Here is a 14,705-nt window from a genome sequence, read left to right on the forward strand (position 1 = left end):
TTAAACCCAAAAGTTTATGGCTGCAGCAACACAAGCCTCCATCTGTCCCTATCCTGGGCAATAACAATCCAGTCTTTTTTCATCCTTACCGATTTCCTTTGGTCCATATTAACGTTATCCCTCCATCTTTGTCTTAGCCTTCCTAGAGGTCTCTTACCATCAGGTTTCCCAACAAGAATCCCGGAAACTCTTCTTTCCTCTCCCATTCATGCCTCATGGCCTGCCCATATGTCTTCTTGATTTAATTATTCTATTAATGTCTGGACAGGAATACAAATTATGCGGTTCTAAATTATGTAATCTTCTCCACTCATCTGTTTCATCATCCTTTTCAGGTCCAAATATTTTTCTCAGGATTTTATTTTCAAATACTTGTAATTTAAAATAACATATACAATGAAATGTGAAGGGACGTGTAATGATCTTTGTTCTTCACTTAAGGGTGGCACAAAGGAAGAATTGAAGAAGGAAACTGAGCCAAGTCGGTCTACAGCTGCTGTGGAAGCAGTGAATGTTTCCATTCCGACCCCCTCGGGAGATGCTTCTTCGGTGCAGCTATTGGCTCCATCTTCCGTCAACGCTAGTCAACCGAAGGAACCCAGTTTCTTCAACCCTATCGGCACAGGTCTATCGTTTGCTGCATTAGCCCAACAGCAGCCAGCTGCATTCAAAACAGGTAAGCACAGATATCAGCAGGACTGGAAAGCACCAAGCAATCCATTATGTAACCATCACTCGGATAGTTATAATCGGAGATATCCAGATTGTGTTCTTTGGATTATGAAGCCATGTCCATGAAGATGTGTTTGATTCTTCTTTTCAGTTTCTAAGAAAATAAGTGTTGGTCCAAGTCAGTGTAAATTTTTCATGTGTTTTTGTGTGTACTGGAGTTTGAGAGCATGTGAAATATTTTGTATGTGTGTTAGTGGCTTTGTGGGCAAAGAAAAAAAAACAAAAACGGAGCTGAGCTAATGCCAATGTATGTGGATGCAACATACAAGTAGTATGTATGTACACCAAAATTATTATGGATGGTCTCATTATCATTTTCTTTACACTTCTTAATAAATGGAAATTAACTTTGAAGTCTATCATTAAACTTACACTTCATTTTCGGTAGGGTAAGGTAATAGGTAAAGTTTCCCGTGCACATAGCACCGTGCCATGGCATATTTAGGGGATGCGGGGATAGGGCACTACATATTCTCAACCTTGATTTTGGAGGTGATATGATCAGCTCGTCACACTGTCTGCCATTACCCCCCCTAGGGTATCTTCTAGGTACCTATTGATTTGGGGCCTGGTGAGCCCCAGAGCCATTTTATGCAGAGACAAGGCTGCAAAAATTCCAACCTTAGATCGCCCACCCCGGGAAACGAAGCTGGGTCTCCTGCATGGCAGACACCCTGTGAACTAGACCGCCACGGCTCTCACTTCCATTTCGGTGCTATGATGAAATAAACTGATATCTCACAATGTCAAAATATGTGATTTGAAAACTGCGGACTGAACAGATAGGCACCCGAGCACTGACTGCTTACAGTAAGCAGCTTACTATACAATGAAAGATAATCTTAAGTGAAATTCAGCACTTCATACGAAAGGAAATAAAAGTAACATTATTACTAATTGTTGTCCGCAAGTCCATTGAGCGGCACCAGTCAAAAATCTCTGCAGCGCATTCTCGTAACTCGATAACTCTTGAATGATTGAGAGGGAGTGGTTCAATGTACAGTTATATTGTTCCATAAAATGAGCATTTTAAAATTACATTTGTGCATTTAAATCAAAATAATGTTCATGAAAATATCATCTTAATCATTTCTGCTTTCCAACTAGATTCCAGGACATTAACTTCTGGACAACAGGACAAATGTTAACATTCCGGGACTGTCCTCGAAAACCCAGGACATGTAGCAACCCTATTCTTTAGTTTGAAGTAACTTCTATGTGCCACATTTACTGTAGTATTAACTTACGTTTTACGAGTATCGAGGTAACTCCTGCGACGTTTCGGGGTGCAACTGCGCCCTTCCTCAGGCTGCTCACTTTTAGGTTATGTATAAATCATAACCACGTCAAACTCTCCATAGGATATGGGGGGAGCACGACAAGGATATAAGGGACCAGGTTCCCAAGATGGGGCTCTCCGAACATATCCTTGACGAAGGCCATGTAATCGCCAAACGGAAAGTGCTTGGGGAAGAGGAAAAACATATAAGAAGGAATGTATATGAAGGGTCGTATATATGTAAGGAAAGAGAGAATAAATTAAACAGGGATGATGGTAATATTGATGAGATGTTGGGGAAGATGTTCAAGAAGTGGGATGGGAAGGAATACGTAAAAATAGGATTTAACGTAACCCCAGAAGTAGCACGCAAAGCTCAAACGGAAGAGGAATTCACGCTGGACTTGACGTGAACGGGAATGGAGGAGGATTAGAAGGGGGAAAAATGGAAGGGAAATAGAGGGGAAAGGGAGGGGAAGCACCTGACCTCGCGATCAACGAGGAAACATTGGAGCATTGCAGCACACGCGGACCGTGGCTACTCACAGTTTTAAAGTTTTAACATTCCATGGAGCAGTTTGTAATTGGGAAAACTGCATGTTAGTTGGACGTGTACCTATAATGGGTTTTAGATTTTTACTGTTTTTGAACCATACACCTTTTACCAATCCTATATCCTGAACCTATGGAGAGTTCAACGTGGTTATGATTTATACATAACCTAAACGTGAGCAGCCTGAGGAAGGGAGCAGTTGTGCCCCGAAACGTTAATATTATATATATATTAAACTTGTGAGTAATTCGCACAACCTTCATGTATTTACAGTAGATAATAGGGATGGGCTGAAATGAAATTTTGGCCGATACCGATATAAAATTTACCGATACCGATAACTAGGGACACAAATTTATTTTAAATAAAAACTGAGGAGAGCGGTAAAAAAAAATGTTAAATCAACGGTATATACCAGCAGTGAAAAAAAAATTTCAGTACACACTTTTGAATGGTGAGAAAATACAAAAAAACAACAAAAAAAAAAACAACTGTAAATTAAGTTTTGTGATTCAGCATCTGCTTGTGCCTTATTGATTCCCTGAAGCTAACTCCAATTTAACCTGGCTGGTAACCCGAGAACACCTGGTTGAATCACGTCGCCAGAAAAGCTACAATTCCTATATTACCAATCGGTTCAGGCCTGTGCAGGCTATCATTCTACTATGATGTGGCATGCGTGTCATGTCACGTGCTGCCTCAGTCTGTTGTTCGCGCATACTTGTGGATAGAGACCTTGAATTTTTGCAAGTGCGACAACACCAAAATATGTTAATTGCTGAAAAAAAAAGGTTGATGTATGTTCAGTGGCATGTTGTGAATGCATTTTCATCCATATGAAATCACGAAATAACACATTTAATTAACATGAAATGCAAATTTTATCTTTTGAGAATATCAACACATTTTGTGATTTAAAATCTAAATGTACCATGAAAATCTACCACTTGTGTTTTATGCTTAAAGAATAAATGTACCACATTTACAGATGTGTAATGTGCATGCCTTCCAAAATTTTGTGCAAAGGGAAAGTATGGTGCGTGTGATATGAAATAATACCAAAAGCTACATGAAACCACATGTAAATATGTTTCCCATGACTTTTCACCTTATTTGGGAACATTTTGCACCATTGAGAAAAATGGCGAAGACCTGAGGGGGGATCGAATGTGCACTTCCAGCCAGGTGGGAGCTGTAACATCGCTAGTTACTGGAGATGGATAATATCGGAAATTTGATATTGCTACATATCAAGAAAATATTGTCAGACGAAATTATATTTTTCCGTATCGTGATATTGGTGATATATCGTCTCCACAATATATATCGCCAAAATATCATGATGATATATCGTCTAGTTGATATCGCCTGATTGATATTTTTTCAATATCGCGATATACACTATCTACCAAAAAGTAATTGGGCACGTGTACAAAATGGTTGTCTGGTGGTGCGAACCCTGTTAGAACCTCGTGGAGACACCTCTTGCTGCTATAACAGCAGCCACTCTGTCAGGCATGCTCTCGACTAGTTTGTGGAGGACGTCCATTGGAATGTGTCGCCATTCCTCTTGCAAGATCTCTCAGTTGGACAATGGAATTTGGCCGCATCTCCCGAGACCTCACCCGCCAGTCCAATGCCTCCCAAAGGTGTTATATGGGATTGAGATGAGGGCTCTGTGCAAGCCAGACAAATCGGTGAACATTGTTGTCTGCATACCACTGCATAGTAGCCTCCGAAACATGCCACCTAACATTGTCATCCTGGAAGTAACAGGGGTCCATTCCGTAAAAACGCCACATGGTTGGGAGCATTTCATTGTCTAGTATTGTACAGTATGCCTGCGAGTTCATTGTGCCACGAACAACCACCAGTGGTCCCACTAAATGATTCAAATTAGATACTAAATTAACCACCATCATAGTTGCCCAATTACTTTTTGGTAGATAGTGTATTTTGACGATATATATTGCCCAACACTAGTAGTTATCCGCGCGAGAAACATTTTATGTCACCGAGTAAAGTGAGGCAGTTTTGATGGACATTGAGTGTACATCTGCTGTTACTTGGAAGCCATAACCGGCATTTGTCGCGCGAGAAAAGTTTTGTTACCGAACGAAGTGGCACGAATTTGGCAAGGATCAACATGCACATACTGTCACGGAAGTCGTAAGGTAGGTAATTGTCGTTCCCTTTTTAGGAATTCTGGTCCAAAGGTGGGTGTTCCAAAAACCTTCCCTTGCGTGCACAACTGTTTGTTGTGCGTGAAAGGTTTTGAGAGTGGCACGATTTTGTCTAGGATCGACGGGCACCTACAGTCGCACGGAAGTCGTAAGATAGGTATATGTCGTCAGTGGCGCCCCGAAGATTTTCGAAAGCAGTGGTTCCGTATACTTTTTTTTAGTTATTCGCCCACATGTTACCATCTTATCGTGCTTTCGACGTTTTTCTTTATCTTTAATATTGGGCCAAATGGGCGGTTACAAAATCCATCAACTCTCCTCTTTGCACACCACTGTTTGTCGTGCGTGAAGTGTTTTGCGTTACCAAACAAACTGAAGCGCATGTACCATCACATGGGAGTCGTAAGATCTGCACTTTTTTTCCCCTTTGTTACCGAGCAATGTGGCACAGTTCTAGCGATGATAAAGTGCACACCTTATCGTCACATGGGAGCCGCAACATCGGTATTGCTTGCACGGAAATACCGATCGAAGTGGCATGATATATGTGGAGATACCTGACCTCCGTGACTGAGTTGTTAGCACAGTGAAGTACGGCGATAGGGGTCCCGGATTTGAATCCCGGTGTTGGCATGATTGTTCTTTCTGAGTGTCTCTTCATTAATTTCACCATACCATTACTCATTCTTGTCGTCGCGTTTAAATAAAAATGATAAATGCGACGCTATAATAATTGTTAAAACATCAAGTTACGCGTAGATAAGAGTGGTCACCCACTGTCACGAGAGCAATAACGGTATTTGATGTGCGAGAAAAGTTTAACTGAAAGTAGCGTGATTTTGCCAGAAATCCAGTATGCGCCTACGGTGACATGGGAGTAGTAACATCGTTACTTGTTACACGAGAAATGATTTGCGTTACCAAGCAAAGTGCTGCGTTTTTTTTTTAGTGGTCCTGGTCCCAGGTTCAATTCCCAGTGGGATAAGTAAAATCTCAACGATTTTATCTGACTTCGATCGCGAAAACTATAAACTGAGACGTTGGGACTCGATCTGACTATGCATCAGACAACGAAAAAGTCGAAAAGTGTCTGGTCTTGGTACTCCATGGGCTATTTACAACAGGGGAAGGGTGTATTCAATTACAACTGTAATCATCCTTTTTTTAATCTATTAATTTTACTTTGTGTACAGAGAGACTTAAAACTGTGGTTTATATTTGTTTTCACCCCTTTCACACATTCCCTAAAAGTGCAAAAATTCTGATTCCTAAGAAAGTTGTTAGCATTGACTTCCGATGGACTTGTCAGTCGCCACACCGGTGCCATGTTGCCGGCTGTTTACGTCTGTTCAATTCCTATGTAGCTGGCCAAAAAGGCATGGAACTGAGAGTGTACGTTTGTTTAAGTTTTGGCTTCGCGGGAGGGTGATTCATTCTCCAAGCCTTTCTTATCTTATCTTACTCGTCGCAGACAGACTAATCCTGAAATCGTTGCTACAGCTAGCAAGCTGAATGTAACTGGCAGGTGTGAAGAGATTAAGAGAAAAAAAGAAATGCGCTTGACAACTTAGCGAAGTTTTCAAGCAGAGACTATGTGCATGAGAAATCACAATTTGCATCTTTTTCCGATGTGATCGAAGATATATTTTCTTTTACAACTGCTAGTATTAGGTTATTTTAGACAACTGTTTCGTCACAAATCTGCAGTGTAAACACACGGCCTCGATTGCCTTTTTTTGTGTGTTTCCTACTTAATTCAATGATATTTATTTCGCGAAAAGTTGTTCATTTCGTTGAAAAGCACATATTTCGCTTTACTTCACGAATAAAACTTGCACATATTTCATCATTGGTGATGTAGTTATATGCAGAATGTTAGAAATTGCAACATTTCTTCACATTTCGTATTTTCGCGCATCACGGAAATTCAATGTCCCTACCGATAACCAATATTCTACCAATCCGATATAAAATTAGAAATGGTCCTTGACCTGAAAGGTTCATTGACCTTAATAAATGTGTATTTCAAGGTGACTGCAGTGCAAAAGAAATTGCATATTTAGACATTTACTTTTTTAGAAAATAGGGCATGGAGATTATCCATAAAAATTATAACAAAATGGCATAATTTTGCACTAAATTATCAGACATTTATCGATATATATCGGATTGGTAAAATAATCTGTAATTTTACCGATAAACTGACACACCAATATGCCTATATCGGCCGATACCGCGAGTCCCGATTAATCGGTCCCATCCCTAGTAGATAATATTCTCTAATTACGAAATGTATATTTATTGCAGATCCTGTGAAGTCTAATTTCATTTGGAGTCAGCAAGGCTCTCAAGTATTTGGTCACCTGAAGAAACCAACCAATGAACAGGAGGAATCTAGTGGAGATGAAGGAGATGCAGACGGTTCAACACACGACCCTCACTTTGAGCCTATTGTTGCCCTTCCTCCAACAATTGAAGTCAAGACAGGGGAAGAGGAGGAAGAGAAATGTGAGTAGCAATTCAATGATCTGGTAGATTCTGTCTCCTCCCACAGACAGGTGCACAGAGTAGAATCTGACACACATACATACTGGGGATGCGACAGTTTAATCTGTACTCTGTTGGTAATGGCCAATATAGGCATCCCCCACCTTTGTCAATGCACTGTCCGTATATTCACAAGTTTTTCTAATTAATTATTAAATTGTCAGTGTCGCATGAAGGAGAATTCCTTGCCCAAGTCACCATGGATAAAAGAGTTAATTAAGGAGAGCGAATTTCAGGCTTGGTGATTGTGTAATAGAAACCTTGAAGAGTCTTCATGTGTATTTCATTGTATATAATGAAAATGTCCATCAGCTATTAATTGATTTTAAAAAAGCATATCATTCAGTCAAAAGAGAGAAATTATATAATAGTAGAGTTTGGAATATCTAAGAAGCTTGTTAATATGATAAAAGTATGTACCAGTGAAACAAAGTAAAATTCGTGTGGAACCTATATGTCTGACAAATTTATAATTCATGATGGGTTAAAACGAGGAGATGCGTTATCTCCATTGCTCTTTAATTTTGCCTTAGAATACGCTGTTAGGAAGGTAAAAGAAACTAACGAAGGACTAAAATTAAACAGTGTGACTCAGCTGTTAGCATATGCAGATGATGTAGACTTACTGGGAGATGATGTAAATACAATTAAAAATAATACTTAAAAATATTTTTCAAGCAGCTCAAGAGAGAGGTTTGGAAGTTAGCAAAGAGAGAACTAAATATATCTTTACAGGCCGAAACCAAGTGTTAGGTAATAATCAAAATCTAATTATTGATAACAACTCGTTTGAACCAGTTTCCAAATGCAAGTACTTAGGAGTAATACTAACAAATGAAAATGATATTAAAGAGGAAATAAAAAGCAGGCTTAATTCAGGAAATGCATGTTACTTTTCTCTTTATAAACTTTTGTCTTCTCGTTTAATATCTAAGAAACTAAAAGTTAAAATATACAAAACAATAATTTTGCCTGTAATATTATATGGATGCGAAACTTGGTCCCTTACATTGAAAGAGGAACATAAATTGAGAGTATTTGAAAATAAGATCCTTAGGAAAATCTTTGGACCTAAAAGGGATGAGCAGACAGGTGAGTGGAGAAGGTTACATAATTTAGAAGTGCATAATTTATATTCGTGTCCAGATATTATTAGAATGATTAAATCAAGAAGACTTAGGTGGGCAGGCCATGTGGCACAAATGGGAGAGGAAAGAAGAGCTTACAGGATTCTTGTTGGGAAACCTGATGGTAAGAACCAAGACGACGATGGAGGGATAATGTTGAGATGGACCTAAAGGAATTTGATAGGGATGGAAAGAGTATATAGATTATGCTCAGGATAGGAACAGATGAAGGCCTTTGTTGCTGCAGCCATGAACCTTTGGGTTCAAGAAGGCTAGAGAGTTAGTTAGTAGGGTTCATGACTTTCTTAGACCATATCTGAAAAAATGCTGGCTCCTGAGATAAAGGGGCTGCCACCTGAATTTTAGTTTTAGTTTGTCTACCCCTGATGATATCTAATTTAGTGTATTTCTTTTTCTACCCAATCCCCAGTGTTTTGTCAAAGGGCCAAACTGTTCCGGTACGACAAGGTATCTAAAGAATGGAAAGAAAGAGGCATCGGAGAGATGAAAATATTGAAGCATCCAGTCAACAACACTTATAGGTTCCTACTGAGACGAGAACAGGTACATAAAGTGGTGTGTAATCATCTGATCAACTCCGACATTAGTCTGAACCCCTTGCAGACTTCGGACAAGGCGTGGTGCTGGGCAGCTATAAACTACGTGGAGGACCGAAGCGACCTGGAGGAATTGGCTGTTCGTTTTAAGAACTCTGAGATTGCCAATGAATTCTTTAACTGCTTCAACGAGTGCAAGCAGGAGCTCGCGTCGAGGTCTTCTCTGTCGGCAGATCTGGAGTCGACAAGGGAGACTACTGATGCCACAGGAGATGATGAATATGAGGAAGAAGAAGACGAGGATGATGATGAACAGGTGATGCTGAAGAGGAGATGCACAATGAAGGTCATGGAAGACGGTGGTGACTGGGAAGATGCTAGAACGGGTGTCATCAAGATCCTGTACGACAAGGAATTGTTCTCGGCCAGAATTGCCATGGTGGAAGATGAAACTGGAGATACACTGTGTGATGTGCCAATAACAAACGACTGGGCAATAGAGGTTAGTTATTGTCTATTAGTAATTATCAGCACAGGGACAGGTATTTTGCATTGATGGTGTTTTTTTTTTTAAACATTCACAAATATTTATGGGGCATTAACCCTTAAATGCTAATCTTGATAATGTGGTTTTACGTATATACTGAAGAAAACGAGGTATCAGTCTTGACACGACTTTTCATTAGTTTGACATAAAAGAAACTCATGAATGCTCATTCACCCAAAATTGCAGCTTCTGTGTCTAGTTCATAGTCTTTTGTTTTTAAAGTTTTTCACTAAAGTGTGTTTTTTCACCTCAATTGCAAATGTACTTATTTCCAAAATGTTACTTCTGCACTTGGTGTATGTTCTTTTATTAAGTGCATCATTTTAGCAACAGCACTCATAACTCCTTCAGAACTATAAAAAAACCTAATGAACAAAGGGAAAAGTTTCAGATTCATTGAAATTCCACCAATTTACCTATTGCTCATTGAACATCTTTTTAAATGACTATATTATACAACTAAAATGAACAATTGGCTGCATTTACAGTTCTTAAGTACCTTTCAATAAAAAGTAATTCTGTACAACCTGTAAATAGTTAATGAGTGAAAAGTTTACTGTGATAGTGTCATCTTCCCAAATAGTCAAATTCCCATTGGACTAGTGAAATTGTGAGTTCAATTTTTGTTACATAAGCATTACAAGTGGTTGCACCAAATTTACATTATTTCGTATGACTGAGAAGTGTGATTAGGGTGTATCAATGCACTTCTTCTTTTATTTGCACATGTGAACTTGTACTTGTATGTACTTGACGCAAGGAAAAGTTTACTGTGATAGTGGCATCTTCCCAAATAGTCAAATTCCCATTGGACTAGTGAAATTGTGAGTTCAATTTTTGTTACATAAGCATTACAAGTGGTTGCACCAAATTTACATTATTTCGTATGACTGAGAAGTGTGATTAGGGTGTATCAATGCACTTCTTCTTTTATTTGCACATGTGAACTTGTACTTGTATGTTCTTGACACAAGGAAAGAAAGTCTTTTTAGTCAGTGTTAGAATACAAAATGAAAACCTGTGAACTTTTCATGTTTTTCTTTGACTTCTAGCTAATGGAGAAGGAATGCATGTTTTGCATATTTGATACACCTGATCCTTATTCTGTACTGCCAACTGCCAGATGCTTCAAAGCTATTTTTGAGTCCGAGGAAATGGCATTGGAGTTCCATGATGTATCTTTGAAGGTAATTTTAATATTTATTATATATTTATGTAAGAAGGAAATGGCAAACATGCTCACCGGGTACATTATAAAATTTATATTTCTGGGTAAAACAATACACTAAAAATTATTTCCATTGAGTTTACGGTTGATACAAGCCTGTAAACACAGTTTTTGTTCTAATGTTTCGGGAGAACACATGCTCCCTTCATCAGACATTTATTCTTAGATTGAGTAATGTTACAGTTATAACAATGGAACAAATTCAACAAATAACAAAACAAGTAGTTATATAATGAATCTTGTCAATAATGTTACATTGTTGGAACATGACAATTGTGAAACAGGCAATTTGTTATTTTAATTAATATTTTTTAATATTTTTTTAAATGAAAATGTTATCGAATTCCAATTGTGAACCCCAAATATAATCAGGCAATTCAAAATCATCATCATCTCTACTAAGATTCTTGATCTCTCCTGTAGAATTAAATTTCCAAGGTGCTGGCTTACCCCACTTGCGAAAAAGAGAGTCCATATTGCCATTTTCGTTATTTGATTTCTTCCAGTGTTCTTCTGCAATGAACGAAGCCTCCCACACATTCAAGTCTGTCTCCTATTTCTCTAGAAAATCACATGCTTCTCCTTGATGACCTGAGCTGACAAACCTGTTCTTGGATCTAAATGTATGTCCAAATCATGTTTGTACCATCTTATTGCCATTACCTGTGATGTTTGCCCTACTTCATGTTTTGAACATGAACAAATTATACGTATACTCTACATCTGGCACTCATTTTCTTATTTTATATTAATTAAATGTACATTCCAAACATTTTGGTGATTTAAAAACAAAGTTAAGTTTTTGCAATTGTATGTGAAAATCCCACGTGGAATGGAATACATATTTCTTTGCAACAGGTTTTTCATCTTTGTCCACGTTTCTTCCTTCCTTTAGTTTTTCTTGTAAGTGGTTCATTCTATTAGTGCCAAGACCATTTTCTTTCACAGTTTTTCTTCATATCTTATTATTTGAACAGTTTTTTTTTCCATTTAGAAAAGACACAGTCCATTGTCATAGTATCTTTCCTCCAGCCTATTTTTTCCTTTGGATTGATATTTGAATCATTGACCCAATTGTATTGACTTCCAGATCCAAGAATGAAATTGTTGTTGTTCATGTGTTTACAAGTGTATTTTATGCGAGGGTGTGCTTCATTAAATGATTTAAATTCAGGTGATGGTGTTCTCATTTTTAGCAATTATTAAACTACAAGAGAAATAATTCTACACTGCAAGAAATATGCACATAACAAGAAAAATAAACTAAATGTTACTGCTAAAGTGGGTTTTATTCTCATGGTAACATTTTGTCCTGACACACACCATTATAGAATAGTCTTTTTATTTTCTACTGCGTAAGGTTCACCCTAGGGCTGCTCTACCACCTAACTCAGGATTATGTATTACAAAGTAAGATTACATGTGAGAAGTATTAAAGAAAATGGTTTGGAATAAATTACATACATGAAAAAAGAAACCACCACTGAACACCTCCCTCCCCCATGACACCCACACACAAAGGAAATGAAATGTGTACGTAATACACATTAATCATCATGTGAGGTGGGTGTGTTGATATTTTGGGGGTTTAGCCATGCTGCTGCTTCCACATGACTTGCTCATCAGCGTTCCCAATATGGTGACCACTGAGTATAAAAATTAGGGAGAAAATCATGGGATTTTTTCTTTAACTGTTACTTTATCAATAAGAGAAACATACATTTTCAATGCAGCAAAGGGTAAAATGGTTCAATTTTAATTATTTTTTTTATCTTTGAAGGGGAAACAGTTGGTTGATGAAAGGGAAAGTGATGACGACGATGATGATGATGAAAATGTCATTCCAGATTAAACTAAAGACTGAGATGGATACACTGCACCTGAATAAGTTGTGATAAGTAAGTACAGTTCTAAGTTTAAGTTTGTTGAACACAAATGGCTGGGGAATGGTTTCACTAGTGTGTGTACCAAAAAGCATTGTATGCAAATTTGAATTCTAATTAAGTACGAACTGATAAGGATACTCTATAGACACCTTCTGACATTGATACTTGAATTTTTAATTTTTTTTACTGTTCAGATTAGTTGTAAATTAGAGATGGAACAGATTAATTGGTATGACTGATATAGATATATTGGTTTACTGATAAAATTTTGCCATTTTGTTGTTTATATGAACATAAAGGTACAACAATCATTGACATCACGTGTCATCCATTAGTGATATAAAATCTCCTACATGGCTCGGATTCAATCTTAGGTGGAAACTTCAATGTTTGTGAGTTGACCCATTACAAGAAAAAATATATATATATATGTAACCTACAATTTAGTGCAAAATTTATCCTCATCTTTCGAACATAAATGTCATAATGAGGGAACTGATGTATATGTAAATACATATTTATGGATGAAGCTGAAACCAGTTACTTTTTGTGTTATCTTTGCGCATCATAGCTTGTGGACTCGAAAAATTCAGTTTTTATTTTACATATTTGTACTACATATATTAGGTTTTGGCTCATATTTTAGATAACATATACTCCATATTCGGACAATAACTACATGTGCCCATGTGAAAGAGTTGAGTGAATTTCTCGCAAATAACTGACAAAGTCCGAAGCGACAAATGAAATAAGGGTTTAACCTCTCTTTTCCAGCTTCATAATTGTCTCTGGCAACACCTTAATGTTCTAATAAATAACTTTCTGTAAGAAAAATAAGTTATATACAATAAATAAAATTCAATGTTTCATTAAAATGGAAAAAAAACCATTAAAATTCAAAATAGGCAAAATGAAAAAGCTTCTAGTAGCCACGGTAGCTCAGTCGTTAGGGTGTGAGAGACCCGGGTTTGATCGCCAGGGGCAGGGTGCTCTTCAGGGCATGAGAGACCCAGGTTTGATCGCCAGGGGCAGGGTGCTCTTCACATCATCCCCACCTTCGGCTGTGATCAAGAATGTGTGGGGGCCTATGTGTATATGCCTTCATGGCATGGTGCATAGCACAGGGGAGCACTTTACTTTTTTACTTTTTATAGAACATTGGCAACAACGTAAAATTGTTCTTAATATACATTTTTTTATAAAAAAAAAAAAAAATTGCCAAACTTCCAGGCTCTAGAATCACTTGGTCACATACATTTCTTCATGGAAAAATTGCAATTTTACACAGTGGTAAAGTTTTTAGTATCAATAAAAATTTCAAATCAATCTTAAGTATACTGTAGTAACGTTATATGTTGTATTTTCTCCAGTCCTTTGAAAATTATACTTTGTTTTCAGGTAGCAGTTGGAGGTTTAATGAAGAAATTGCCACCAAGGAATTGGATACCCAGGAATATGTGTTAACATTTGTTGTACTTTCAGAAGTTGAATTAGTTTCAAATTATGTGATACATCTCTGCTTTTATGGAGAGAAACACTTGTCAGAAAACTCATTGTATTTCATTGTTTCCAATACATGAATAAAGTTAGGTTAATTTTATGAAGCTAGCATAAAACTTACCCTACTGCCAAATGAAAGTGATCAAGGACAGAATTTCAGGAGAAGTACTGTCATGGTATTCCATAGGGACTATAAGGTGATATCTTGATGACTCCTAGGATTAGACCTATCCAAGAGATGATATTTCCCATTTATAGACAGGGTGCAGCAGAAGCAACAGTTCCTTGTAAGCTCGACTACATCTTATGATAATTACATGCGTTTAAGTGCAGTTATAAAATTACAGTTCAACAGTACCTTATGAAGAGAATTATATGTACATTGTTTACATATTAATAGAGGCACATATTTTTGGTAAATAAAAAAGCAAAATTTCGGTGTTATAGCGGTGAATAATCACATCAAAAGTGCTATATAAGAAGGCATTTTGGTTTTAAAATTGTGAATATAATCCTAAATTTGATTTAAAAACTGCACTTATTACACAAAATAAACTTATCCCTTA

At 37.4% G+C, this 14,705-nt stretch overlaps 1 protein-coding gene across 2 annotated transcripts in view; it reads left to right on the forward strand.

Moving 5' to 3' along the window:
- LOC145993972 (E3 SUMO-protein ligase RanBP2-like) overlaps window positions 1-14,239 on the forward strand; it is a 158,561-nt gene extending 144,322 nt beyond the window's left edge. For both annotated transcript variants that reach the window (XM_083129994.1, XM_083129995.1), the window contains exons 42-47: window positions 442-676; window positions 7,055-7,255; window positions 8,852-9,480; window positions 10,578-10,712; window positions 12,534-12,651; window positions 14,038-14,239. In XM_083129994.1, the coding sequence (XP_082986120.1) occupies window positions 442-676; window positions 7,055-7,255; window positions 8,852-9,480; window positions 10,578-10,712; window positions 12,534-12,605 (1,272 nt within the window). In that variant the 3' untranslated portion in view covers window positions 12,606-12,651; window positions 14,038-14,239. The remainder of the gene's footprint in view (window positions 1-441; window positions 677-7,054; window positions 7,256-8,851; window positions 9,481-10,577; window positions 10,713-12,533; window positions 12,652-14,037) is intronic.
- The last annotated feature ends 466 nt before the right edge of the window (window positions 14,240-14,705 follow it).

This window comes from Lepisma saccharinum, chromosome 10 (genome assembly GCF_977018435.1).
Source record: "Lepisma saccharinum chromosome 10, izLepSacc3.1, whole genome shotgun sequence".
Taxonomy (NCBI): Eukaryota; Metazoa; Arthropoda; class Insecta; order Zygentoma; family Lepismatidae; genus Lepisma; species Lepisma saccharinum.